A 13509-nucleotide genomic window follows, 5' to 3' on the forward strand; every position below is an offset into this window, starting at 1 on the left:
ACTCTGTCAGTATGCATTGCCCTTGCCAGCTGAGCTTGGGAAGAGTGCTAAGTCCTGTTGACCTTTTCCCTATAATGGGCATTAGCATTAAGTATCCAGTAACATAAGGGCAGAATTAATTTTCTTCCTGAAGACGGGACCCATTATTCAGCCCCCTGTAATACTTCAGAACCACAGACAGCTCAACATTAAAGGTTAGCTGAGAGCTCTCTATTAAGAAAGGGCAGCACTTTGGTAGGTTGGAGTTCATGGAGCTGGGTAAGATAGGGTGGGAACTGCCATGGCTATCGACTTTGGGAGAACAGATCTCAAATTGAGTTCCTCCCATTAGGCATAGGCTTTTCTTATCCTGAGAAATCCCATTATGATTTTGTTTTCATTGTTTTGTCAAACTAGCCAGTGATCTTAGGGGCCTATAGATAAGTACAATATCAAGGAGTTTTACACATTGTATTTGTTCATGCATTTATATCAGTCCACAATGATTCATAAATAACAGTGCAAACTGATGACAAGGTTAAGGAAAATATGCACCATCATCACTTTTCCTCTTATCCTTTATGTAACACCTTCATTCTCCAGGAATCAGAGCTAGACACCCTACTTGCCCAACTTATAGAAATTTTTATTTGTTGAGTCCCTCTGTATGCTCAAAAAGGACTGGACTCTACTCCTTTGCAGGTCCCAGTTCCATTCTCTTTATTAGGTGGATAATAAAGATCATTACAAAAACCTGTTGACAAAAGATAAACAGAGCGTATGGAATTGGTACCATGAGAAGCACTGGAATCATGCTGTGGAAGGTGAATGCATATACTGGCTTCTCTCAGGATTCTTTCTGATCCCAGAAGACTGAGTATCTTTAGGTATTAATGTCTTCAAGTGGGAAAGCCGTTTCCATCTTGAGAGGGCATAACTATACCCCCTATTCCATTCATCTGAGGACAGCCAGACCCACCTGTTAAGATATCTATTTCTTGTTTTGCCATGTTCCAGTTTCTGAAGTTTCTTTCTCTATTGCTAACTTTTAGAGCAGTAACCGTTACCATATACTGAATAATTACAATGTTTTAGAAACCCTACTAGGCATTTTACACACAATATTAAATATTGCCTTTCAGTACTTTCAAAATTATTCCCTTTTTACAGATAGGAAAAGTGGGATTTAGGAGTTAACTAAGCAATAGAATTGATATCCAAACTCAAATCTATTTCCTTTAAATGGATATCATGTAAGAGAAAGGTAATCCATTATGTATGGAGACTGGAACACTGTGAGTGAAGTCCTCCAAATGCTCTCTTCTATGCTTGGTATATCACATTTACTGGATGTGTACACTCCATGGTCAGTTCCAATTCTCTTTTGTATTAGCTACCATATATTTTGTATTCTTGAAAATCTGACATTTACAGCCTTCTTGACCTGTGAGACACTTCCTTGGAGGACTAGTCAACTCTTAGAAATAGCAGAAGACTTTCCAGGAACACAAATCAACCAATCTGGAGTTCATATTCCAAACACCTTCTGAATCTGGCTCCAACACTCCAGGGGGCAGTATTCATCTCCCCTAATCACCACAGGGCCAGAAATGAGGCCACCACAGGGATAGTCTCTAAATCCCAGAGCCCAGTAAAATTATCCAAACTAGATAATCATTAACTTGCCTCCTCACCTTTCCTCACCAATTACTTTCTGCAATAACCACAATACAAGTTGTTTTTCATGCTGCTTGCTCGTAGAAGTTTCTGGTGATTCTCCATAGCTTTGCATGTCTTAGATCCATTAGTACATGTACTTCATGTTTCCTGATGGTCATCCCCAAGTCTGCATGTCTTATAATAACTGATTGAAAGAAATCGTGTCTATATTTTATAACATCTCTGCTCTCTATGCCTCTTTTCTTTGACTTAGCTTGCCCTTTGTGCTTAGAAATCTATTGTAAGAATCCCACAGAATCGTTGACAATTATGCTTTAAATCAGGGAGCATTCATTCACTCCATACATATTTATTGAGCATCTATCATGGACAAGCACTGTGCTTGTCACCAGGGATAAAATAATTCTCCCAAAAGACACAACTCCTGCCATTTCCTGCTGTAGAGATTCCATTCTAAAGGTAGAAACAGACAAGTCCGAGGCAGTTATAAAATTTTAAATTAGTAACAGAGGTCAGAATAAGGACATTTGAAAAGGGGCATCTTTAAATTCACATATTTTGATCTACTTCCCCAAGTCATCAACTTTCTTGGGTGGTCCTTTTATTTTGCCATTTTCCAGCTACAGGCTATCTGAAAACTTGACAAATGTGGAGAAGAAGTAGAAAGTGCAGTCTTTACAATTCCCTTATGAGATAAGATAAGCAGTACAGTTATCCTCACATCATAGAAGCAAAGACCAAGACTCAGAGTGAGAAAGTCACTCACTTGGATACAGAAGTGGCAGACAACATAACAAGAATTTGACATTACGTTTGTATTATTTCAAAGACTGCTCTCAACCACAAAGAATATTTTAGCATGACTTTGAGCAAATTTGTCTCCCAGGACCTTCATTTTCGCATGTCTGAAAATAAATATTTAAATGTGTAAAAAAAGGTGGAAAAGCTGAATACCTCTTAGGCCCAATATTCTACAGTTAATGAATAGTAACTGGTGAGAGATAAAAGGTGGGGAAATGTCTTCCATATTTGTCAAAATTTGGATGTTAGTTTTTCCAACTCACTGTTTATTATTCCTACTCTACCATCCTCATTATCTGGTCATACCCAGGGTCTAGAGTTTCTTCCAGCCCCAACCTACATGATTCTATTTTTCTACTAACTCCTACAAATGTGTTCCTTCCCCTGCCTCCTCCATCATCCCCCTGCTTTCTCACATATACAGGTTAACCTGTCTTATGTGCATACATGATTTGATGGAAATGAACCAAAGACTTGTATTTAGGTCTGAAAATTAACTGAATACATAAGAAATGAAAACTACTTTACTTATTCACAGTCTAAGTGAAAAGTCAGTACAGGTTCACTCACTATGGTGAAGTAACAGTAATCAGATGATGCATTAATAGATGTCTATGTGTTTCAGAAAAAGTGGGGGGAGGTCTCACTTCACTTATCTCAGACATTTTGAAAGGATGGAGTTACATTCTGAACATTGTAACTTATCAATTAGAGATAAAATTGAGTAACATTGAGATAAGAGTGATGGGGTGAGAATATAAAAATATTCAACACATATACTTTTTAAAATTTAAGATTGTGGGCCGGCACTGTAGCTCACTAGGCTAATCCTCTGCCTGCGGTGCCGGCACCCAAAGTTCTAGTCTCAGTTGGGGCGCAGGTTCTCTCCCGGTTGCCCCTCTTCCAGGCCAGCTCTCTGCTGTGGCCTGGGAAGGCAGTGGAGGATGGCCCAAGTGCTTGGGCCCTGCACTCACATGGGAGACCAGGAGAAAGCACCTGGCTCCTGGCTTCAGATCAGTGCGGCACGCCGGATGTAGCGGCCATTTGGGGAGTGAATCAATGGAAAGGAAGACCTTTCTCTCTGTCTCTCTCTCTCTCACTGTCTAACCCTGCCTGTCAAAAAAAAATTTAAGATTGTGATCCTGTGAAGCAGATGATAGCCCAAGTCTTTGGGCCTCTGTCACTTATGTTGGAGAAAAGGATGGAGTTCTTGGCTGCTGGCTTTGGGTGACCCAGACTTGGCTGTTGTGGCCATGTGGGGAATGAAGCAGCAGATGAAAAATCTCTCCCTCCTTCTTCCCTACACCATCAATCTGCCTTTCAAATAAATAAATAAATAAATTTTAAAGTTATTGGTCCTATATGGTGCTAGAAGTCAGAAAGCTAGTTACATCTAGGAGGCAGTAGGAGGGAACTCTTGAGGTACTGGGAATGTTTCATGGTTTTATCTGGGCAGACTCCTATGTGAACTTACACTAAATGTTCTCATCATAAAACAAGAGGGAGAGAGGAAACGTTTAGAGATGATGCTTATTTTTATGCTTATTGTCTATGATGACAGTTTCACTGGTATATACTTATCTTCTAACTAATCAAGATATACGAGGGTATTTCAAAAACTTTGTGGAAAATGGAATTAAAAGGCAAATTTATTTGAGTTACAAAATTTTTGAAATCTGTACATAACTTTTTTCATAATATACATTTTATGAACTATTTGAAGACCCTAGGATATATACATTTCATTTTTGGGCACCAAAATAAAATTCTTCTTGTATTTCATTTACTATGAACTTTCTAAAGTACCATCATATACATATAAAAAGCATGAAACTTGGGGCCGGCACCGTCGCTCACTTAGCTAATCCTCCGCCTGCGGCACTGGCATCCCCTATGGGTGCTGGGTTCTAGTCTCGGTTGTTCCTCTTCCAGTTCAGATCTCTGCTGTGGCCTAGGAAGGCAGGGGAGGATGGCCCAAGTGCTTGGACCCTGCACCCGCGTGGGAGACCAGGAGGAAGCACCTGGCTCCTGGCTTTGGATCGGCGTAGCTCCAGCTGTAGTGGCCATTTCGGGGGTGAACCAACAGAAAGGAAGACCTTTCTCTCTGTCTCTCTCTCTCACTGTCTAACTCTATCTGTCAAATTAAAAAAAAAGCATGAAACTTAAATTCATTTAGCTCAGGGCTGGCACTGTGGCATAGTGGGTAAAGCCACTGCCTGCAGTGCCAGCATCCTATATGGGTGGCAGTTTGAGACCTGGCTGCTCCACTTCCTATCAATGTCTCTTCTATGGCCTGGGAAAGCAATAGAAGATGTCCCAAGCCCTTGAGCCCCTGCACCCGCAAGGGAGACCCACAGTCATCTGACTACAAACCCAAGAAGCTCCTGGCTCCTGGCTTTGGATCGGCACAACTGTAGCTGTTGGGGCCAATTGGGGAATGAACCAGTGAATGGAAGACCTCTCTTTCTCTCCTTTTGCCTCTCCTTCTCTCTCTATGTAACTCTGACTTCTGATTTTCAAGCAAAATAAGTAAAAATCTTTAAAAAATTCATTTATCTGCCTATTTTTGATATGCCTTCTATGTTGTATTTATGCTATATGGTAATAGTGGGTGAGAAGAAGGTTCAGGAACATAGGCACCAATATATTCTACTGGAGTGTGCAACCCAGAATAACGTTTCTGAAGGACACTTTAGCAATAGCTATCAAGTGCCTTAATCATTTCCTTGGACTACACTTTGCTAATGACTATAGTGACTACTGTGTCTCATTAATTCAATTTAATTGGGTGAAGAGAAAATGGTAGAATATAAGATACTTGTAAAGTACATTTACAGGGAATGAAACAAGAACATTCTTCAGAACAAGTAGGAAACGCCAACAGGCCTCGCACATTCTTCCCTATCACACGTTTTTAATTATCAATGATGTTTTAGGGGTATTTCATATTAGAATAGGATCCACAATAGCCAAAAGAACCAGTAAGTGAAGTAGACCAATCCTGCGCTCATATTTGAAGTCATCTTTTATTTAACAAATCTTCTTATACATAGAATAAAGTTTTGATTTAATTAACTAATACAGGAATCCAAATGACAAGGATCTCTTCCAAGGAAGACCCATTGGATCCTTTAATAAATGAAAGATCTACAAAAAGTTTATGGAACTATGTATTACTATGATAAAAAAAAAAAAAAACTATGCATGGGTTTCAAAGATTTTTATACCAAAGTAAATTTGTATTTTAATTCCTCTTTTCCATGAAGCATTTGAAGCACCCTCATATATATTTTCATTCTGAAGTTGAGCCATGCATGGAGATATTTCACCAGCCAGTGGTGCTAGATGCCAAGTGGTACAGGGCATCTCTGATGTTTGGCTCTTACCGTCTGCAATGAAGTGCTCGGGCACATGCAGAGTCACCTTCACAGTGAGTGGACAGGACATCTGGCTTCCACACACCATAGCCAGGATGCAGGAGCTCACAGCAATCAGTGTCAAGGCAGTCTTGTTCACTGGGCTTTTCAGCAAACCTAGTAACACAAACATATACACAGAAACATAATTCTATGACATGAGAAAATGGGAAGAACATGGAATCTGGGAATCCTGTTAATATTTCCCTAATGGAAATCTGAAAAAAAAAAAAGAAGAAAAAGAAAGAAACCATAAATTCCAACCTCTGTACTTGTTATGAAATCTCAGTGGCCACGTTTTGTGTCTTAGTTTAACTCTGCAAAATAAGTTTATTATTTGTTCCTTTTGGTAAAGGGAAGAGAAACAAGCCTGCTAAAAATGAAGTGATGTTCACTTCCTTCCCCTCCCAACTTGGTTGGCTACTCTTGTTAATAATTATATGCTACCAACTCTCCATTCTCCTTGGAAGCAAGTGAGAAGACACTGTGCTGTTAAAGTCAGTAGGAACTCATGGAATGATCATGGGTTTGTAGTCAGATGACTGTGGGTTCAAATGTGAGCTTTAGTTTTCATGGGCTGTGTGATCTGCTCCATTCTCCAAAGTCCATTTCCCATAGGTGTGAGAAGGGGATAGTAAATTCCTCTAGGAGGCAAGCAACACCTTAATTCCAAAACCAGAAAAAGATACAACAAAGAAACAGACTACATACCAATATTCCTGATGAACAGAAATGCAAAAAACCTTGACAAAACACTAAGCTAACTGAATCCAACAACACATCAGAAAAATCATTTATCCGGACCAAGTAGGATTGATCCCTGGTATGGTTCAATATTTGCAAATCAATAAATGTGATACATCACATTAACAAATTGAGGCATAAAAATATGATTTTCTCAATAGATGCAGAGAAAGTATCATCCTTTCATGATTTAAAAAAACCTTAAGGAAATTGGGTATAGAAGGAATATACCTCAACACAATTAAGGTAATATATGACAAACACACAGCCAGAATCATATTGAATGGGAAGAAGTTGGAAGAATTCCCACTAAGATCTAAAACCAGACAATGATACCCACTTTTCCCACTGTTACTCAGTATAGTTCGGGAAGTTTTAGCCAGAGCCATTAGGCAAGAAAAAGAAATCAAAGGGATTCAACTGAAAAGGAGAAGTCAAATTATCCCTATTTGTAGATGACTTGATTCAATAAATACAGGAACCAAATGGCTCCACTAAAAGACTATTGGAACTCATAAGAAACTCTGGTAAAGTTGCAGTACATAAAATCAACACACAAAAATCAATACCTTTGTATACACAAACAATGCCATGGCTTAGAAAGAATTTGTAAGATCAGTCCCATTCATAATAGTTACACAAAATTTTAAATATCTTGGAATATATTTAACCAAGGATATAAAATATCTTTACAAAGAAAATTATAAAACATTAAGGAAGAATTAGAAGACAGAAAACAATGGAAGAATTTCCATGTTCATGGATTAGAAGAAATAATATGATCAAAATACCCATGCTACCCAAAGCAAATTTACTGATTCAATGCAATCCCAATTCAAACACTGATGACATTCTTCTCAGATCTAGAAAAAAACAATTCTAAAGTTAATATGCAAGCAGAAGAGAGCCCAAATAGCTAACAAAATCTTAAACAACAGAAACAAAGCCATAGGTATCACAATAACAGATTTCAAGATATACTGCAGATCAATTATAATCGAACAGCCTGGGACGGGCAAAAAAGCAGACAGGTAGACCAATGTAACAGGATAGAAACCCCATAAAAGAACTCACACATCTACAACAAACTAATCTTTGACAAATGAGCTAAAAATCAATCCCTGGAGAAAGGAGAGTCTCTTCAACAAATGGTATTGGGAAAATTGGATCTATGCCTGCAGAAATATGAAACAAGATCCCTACCTTATACCTTATATGAAAATCAACTCACAATGGATCAAGGATCTAAATCTATGACATGATACCATCAGATTACTAGAGGAAAACAACAGGGAAACTCTGCAAGACATTGGCATAGGCAAAGGCTTCTTGGAAAAGGCCCCAGAAGCATAGGCAATAAAGACAAAAATAAACAAATGAGATCATATCAAGCTCAGAGGTTTATGAACTGCAAGGGAAACACTCAACAAAGTGAAGAGGCAACAAACAGAATGGGAGAAAATATTTGCAAATTAAGGATTAATATCCAGGATTTATAAAGAACTTAAAAAAAATCAACAACAACAACAAAAATAATGCAGTTTCAAAATGGGCAAAGGGAGGCCAGTGCTCTGGCATAGTGGGTAAAGCCGTCATCTGCAGTGTCGGCACCCCACATGGGCACTAGTTAGAGACCTGGATGCTCCACTTCTGATCCAACTCTCTTCTATGGCTTGGGAAAGAAGTAGAAGATGGCCCAAGTCCTTGGGCCCCTGCACCCTTGTGGGAGACCTGGAGGAGGCTCGAGGCTCCTGGCTCCTGGCTCCTGGCTTCACACTGGCATAGGTCCAGCCATTGCAGCCAATTGGGGAGTGAACCAGTAGATGGAAGACCTCTCTCTCTCTCTCTCTCTGCTTTTCCTTCTCTCTCTCTGTAACTCTGCCTTTCAAACAAATAAATAAATCTTAATAAAAAAGAAGAAGAAAAAGAAATGGGCAAAGGGCTTGAATTCCTCTGCTTATGGAGAGCACCACAATTTTCATTGGCCAGAAACCTAGACATCATGTTCCAGTCTTCCGTCTTCCTTTTTTATAGCATCTAAACAGCTATGTAGTCCTGTCCATCTCACACACTTCACAATCCACATCTCTCCCCCCATTTCTTCTATCATCTGTTCACTTGCATTATAAGGGGAGTGTGCATGTATCTGTCTACTTCACTTTTTGCTGAAACTCTTTCAGCTATTTTACAGCCATTACTCACAGGATGTGATCCATAGTCATTAGCATGGGAACTCCACACATTCACACCTTTTGTACTGCCTCCTACCTGGCCTGGGTGATACAGGCTAAACTTGTGAAGGGACCCCACAGTCAACATCAGAACAATGCATGACTTATGGTAGATTATGCATTACTTTAGGTGTTGTTTCTTTTAGATAGAACTCCATCTGTGTCTTTGTCCTCTCCCCTTGACTCTTTAAAAACCTATCAAAATTTATCTATCTATCTACCTACCTATCTATCTATGTGTGTGTGTGTGTGTGTGTGTGTGTGGGGAGAGAGAGAGAGAGAGAGAGAGAGAGAGAGAGAGAGAGAGAGAGAAACACCACACTTACATCAACTGGTTCCCTACCCAAATGCCCCTATCAGCGCCAGGCTGGGCTGAAGCTAAGAGCTGGAAACCCAGTCCAGGTCTTCCATGGGGGTGACAAGAACAGATTATTTGAGCCATCACTGTTGCCTCCCAGGATCAGCGAAGATTGAGGAGCTAAAGCCAGGTGTTAAACACAGGGACCGTAGTATGGAGACAGACACTGAACCCAGGCACTCAAATGTGGATGTAGCCATCTTTACCCCTAGGCTAAACACCCATCACTCCATTAGCACTTTCTAAGATTCACCATACATGTAAATTCCTCAGCCTAAGCAGAGGAACTACCTACGCTAATTTTGTCTCCTAAAATACCTTATGCCTCACACTATAATCTAGTAAATGGACAGTAAACTCCTTGAGAGCAAGCACCACATCTTTTATTCACTATTGTATCCCAGCACCCAACATGGTGCCTGGCATATGGTACAATCTCGATGAATGCATCACCATTTTCAAGAATAATGTTAACTATATTAGTTACCAGCACATCACTGGTACTGATCAATCAAAAAGCATTCTATCAAGCACGATATACCAACAGGTTCCAACAGCACAAGTCCTCATGACAGCTCAGTTGTTTGCAATTGTTTATATGTGTATCTATTTCTTCTTAATAAATAGTGAGCTGCTTGAGGAGAGAGATCCCAAAATCACTATCTTTGTGTCTCTCATGCCAAGCTCACAACCTAGGAATTAGATGTGGCTTAACTTCAGAACAGGATCCTTGATTTATTGCTAGCTCAGAACAATGCATGACTTATGGTAGATTGTGCATATATTTGTTGTAGTTATATTAAATAAATGTTAAGTGAAAAAGTAAATTAAGTAAAGAAATAGTTCTGGTTTCAGGAGATGGGAAATACTTAAAACCTAAAAAATGATTCCATGAAAAAATGAATAGGTAATATCTCTTAACTGAAAATAACAAGAATTTATCTTAACCTTTGATAATATAAGAATTTTAGTAACTAAATGGGATAAGGAAGGTAACATGATGATTTCTACTGGATAGGATATGGACAAGGAGTTGGTGCCACGCACAGATCTCATCCTAAAAAGTCAACATATTATTTAACAGCCTCCACACCCACCCTAATAACTCACAGCAACAGCACTGAGTTTCAACTATATACTCAATGGCATTTATTATGGCAGGAAGAACATGTAACAAGGATTCCAGCATGAAAAAACTCTTAGGATGCTGAGACAATAAGAAGGGGCATGAAAGGCAGAGAGAAGCAGGGGGCATTGAGGAGCTGGTGACCTGGACAGTGAACCAGGTACAATAGCACCTCCTTCATCCAAAAGCCAGTGTGATCAAAGCATTCCTTTGACTCATTAACCATCTACCAGAAATATCACTTGACACACAGTGACTCCCAATCTGGGGAAGAAGGCTGAGCAGCAGGAACAAAACTGCTCATTCCATTTCCCTAGGCATTTGCTGGACTAATTGTTTCCTCATGTGTCATTTCAACCTTCATAGTACCCAAGGTCTTTTAGCAGTGAACACAGGTTGTGTAGTCATACTAGCTTATTGACTCTCAGCCTTCTCACCTAGAAACAGTAGTAAAATGATTCTTCAAGAGCATTATAAGAATTAAATGAGACAGAAAATGTCAAATACCTAGCACAGTTTCTGGTTCATAGTAGGTTCTTGGTAAATGGCAATTTCTAAACCAGATAAAGGTACTTGTCTTATCAATGAAAGCAGAAACCAGGATTTATTTATCTCTTCATCCACTACATTACCAGAACATATTAGGAATTGGATTATTCTTCACAGAAGCAGAAGACAAAAAGATTAGTGAAGGGAGGGACATAAAAAATGGAAGGGAGAATGGCAATGAACAGTATTCTGGGGCAATCAGTTACTAGGAGAATGCCTAAATCATTAGGGTTGTGTCTGAGTTAAGGAGGAAGAAACATGCAGGTCAAGCCCACACTAAGGCCAGATGCTCACAGAGCAGCCACCAGGGTTTGGTAAGTTACCATGGCAACTGGATCTGGCAGAAACTTCACAGTGAGACTCAAACAAAGGTGACTTCTTCAGAGTTCCTAGCCTAGAGATCTGGTCATAAGTACTTAGCTCTGAGTAGGAGATATAGCCAGCAACAAGGTGGAAACATCTATCCCATAATACTCATCCTCTCCCCATGCAGACTCTATAATGCATTACTACTGTAGGAAGCAGAGACAAGAAAAGGAACCTCCACTTGCTCACTAATTATTATGACACAAGCATTTTGCCTAGCACTTATCTTTAATACAATCAATTAATTTTATTGAACATTAGTTCTACTTGGACACTCTTCTAGGCACACAGGAAATACAAATGAACAAAACCATCAACGTCCTTGAAGCTTACATTTTAATGGGGGCAAATTTCCTCATTTCACCTCCACAGCAAAGTGTTGCTACTAATGCATTTTACAGAGAACAGAAGTGCAGAGCAATTAAATGACTCACTTAAGATCACCTGAATAGTTTGTATATATCAGAGAGGGGATTAGAATAAGTCATGGTCCATCCTTTGCCTGTATCATACTATTTTCCACTACATCCCATTTCACTACTATCATGTAGTTGCAGAAAGGATGTCCTTTGGAGACACATACCTATGTTCAAACACTTGGTTAACTATAAAATCTATATTTGCCCATTGATCTAATCCTCACAAGACAAAATGGGGGTAGTCATCTTCTTTCAGAGCTGATGTGAAGACAAAAGTAAGATAACATACCTAGTTAGGAAAAAAAGGCTCAATAAACAACAGTTTCAGATCATAACATGAGGATCTTTAGATGGTAACCATCACAGTTGTCCCTAGTTCATGTCCCTACTTACAGTTCCCTTCCTGTACCTTGCAGGAGAACAAGCTGTGCTGTGGGAGTAGAATTCTACCAGAGCGTATCAACTGCTGGGATGGGAGCACATTGATGATCTAATTTCCTTTTTATTTCCCCTCCCTCCAACCCCTCAAGTTCTCTAGTGGCAGTAGAAAATGGCATAAAATGCATTGCTTGAGAAATTCAAATGGAAATAACTCAGCACTGTTGATCCACACACTGCCTATAATTTGGGGTTTCATTGATTCTTGGTTTGGAAATACCAGGTTGAGAGAAGAAAATCAAATTTAAGTTAAATTTAGAAAAAAATCAATCACAAAATGAAGAAAATAGATCCAGATTCATTAAACATGTCTGTGTGGAAAACCTAAAGTAGCTATGCTCCCATTGTTTCCTTCCTCCTAAAATCCCTAGGGGACAAGAATCTGGGCACGATTTCTTTCTTTCAATGGCATATGGGGTTGGGGTGAGGGACTGTAATTCTAGAAATCCAAAACATCTGAGCAGAAGCACCTAGGAGGTGGAAAAAAGCTACTTAAGACAGGAGAAAAAAGACAGGCTTTGGTTCTAGACATGGAGATTTAAAATTAAACTCTTGCCTAACCTTTGACAAGTCACCTAAGCTCTTAAAACCTCAGTTTTCTAACTTAAAATGACAATGGCATTACCTGAAAGAATATCTGTGTGTATTAAATGGGACATCATAATGACAGTACTTTGCACTCTGACACATACCCAAGACTCTGTAAGTTCTCTGTGTCTTTCTTTTCCCTTCATTTCCTCAAAACCTCACTGTCCAGCACTTGGCTTCTGCAGGACACGGTATACTTCCAGAAATGCTGGAATACTGGCTTTTTTATTATCTACAAGCCCTTGTGGACAAATCATCTTCCTCCTCTGAGACTCAATGTCCATATCTGGAATTAAATCATTTAGTCAGTTGTCATCTATTGTGTATCTTTCATATGTCAGACCTCGCATTTTGTGACCACCTATTATTTCATGTGCTTACTGTTTGACTGAATAGAGTAGGTGCTCAATAAATATCTATTGAATGAATGAATGCATGAACGAATGAATGTTTAAGTGTTGTTTCCCTTTCTACCAAGAGATGTCAGTATTGAAATAGTGTTGTTTTTCTCCCCAGAGTCAAATGTATTCAGTCACTTTCTCTGGCAAGGACTGGTCTTTGCCTGGTCAGAAGTTATACAAAAAGCACTTGTTGAGGCCACCCATCTGCCCGCATAGCTACATGACCACTAAAGATTGCTGAATGCCTCATTAACCTCACTGAGTGTCTCGTGGGATTTCTCCTGCACCTGCACTCCAGTGCTTCTCTGCTTCTCTGCTGTATTTCTGGAAACTAAAATTGGGACACATTGTCTGACAAGTGCAAGTGTCATGCTGGAGGCAGGAAGAAAGAGTATTTGAAATTGAGGCTTTCT

General features: G+C 39.4%; 1 protein-coding gene across 9 annotated transcripts in view; it reads right to left on the reverse strand.

The window, feature by feature from the left end:
* Positions 1-13509, reverse strand: part of ASTN2 (astrotactin 2) — a 1032549-nt gene that overhangs the window by 627457 nt on the left and 391583 nt on the right. For all 9 annotated transcript variants that reach the window (XM_070066427.1, XM_070066421.1, XM_070066416.1 and 6 more), the window contains one exon: positions 5847-5993. In XM_070066427.1, the coding sequence (XP_069922528.1) occupies positions 5847-5993 (147 nt within the window). The remainder of the gene's footprint in view (positions 1-5846; positions 5994-13509) is intronic.

The sequence above is a fragment of the Oryctolagus cuniculus genome, chromosome 1 (genome assembly GCF_964237555.1).
Source record: "Oryctolagus cuniculus chromosome 1, mOryCun1.1, whole genome shotgun sequence".
Lineage (NCBI taxonomy): Eukaryota > Metazoa > Chordata > Mammalia > Lagomorpha > Leporidae > Oryctolagus > Oryctolagus cuniculus.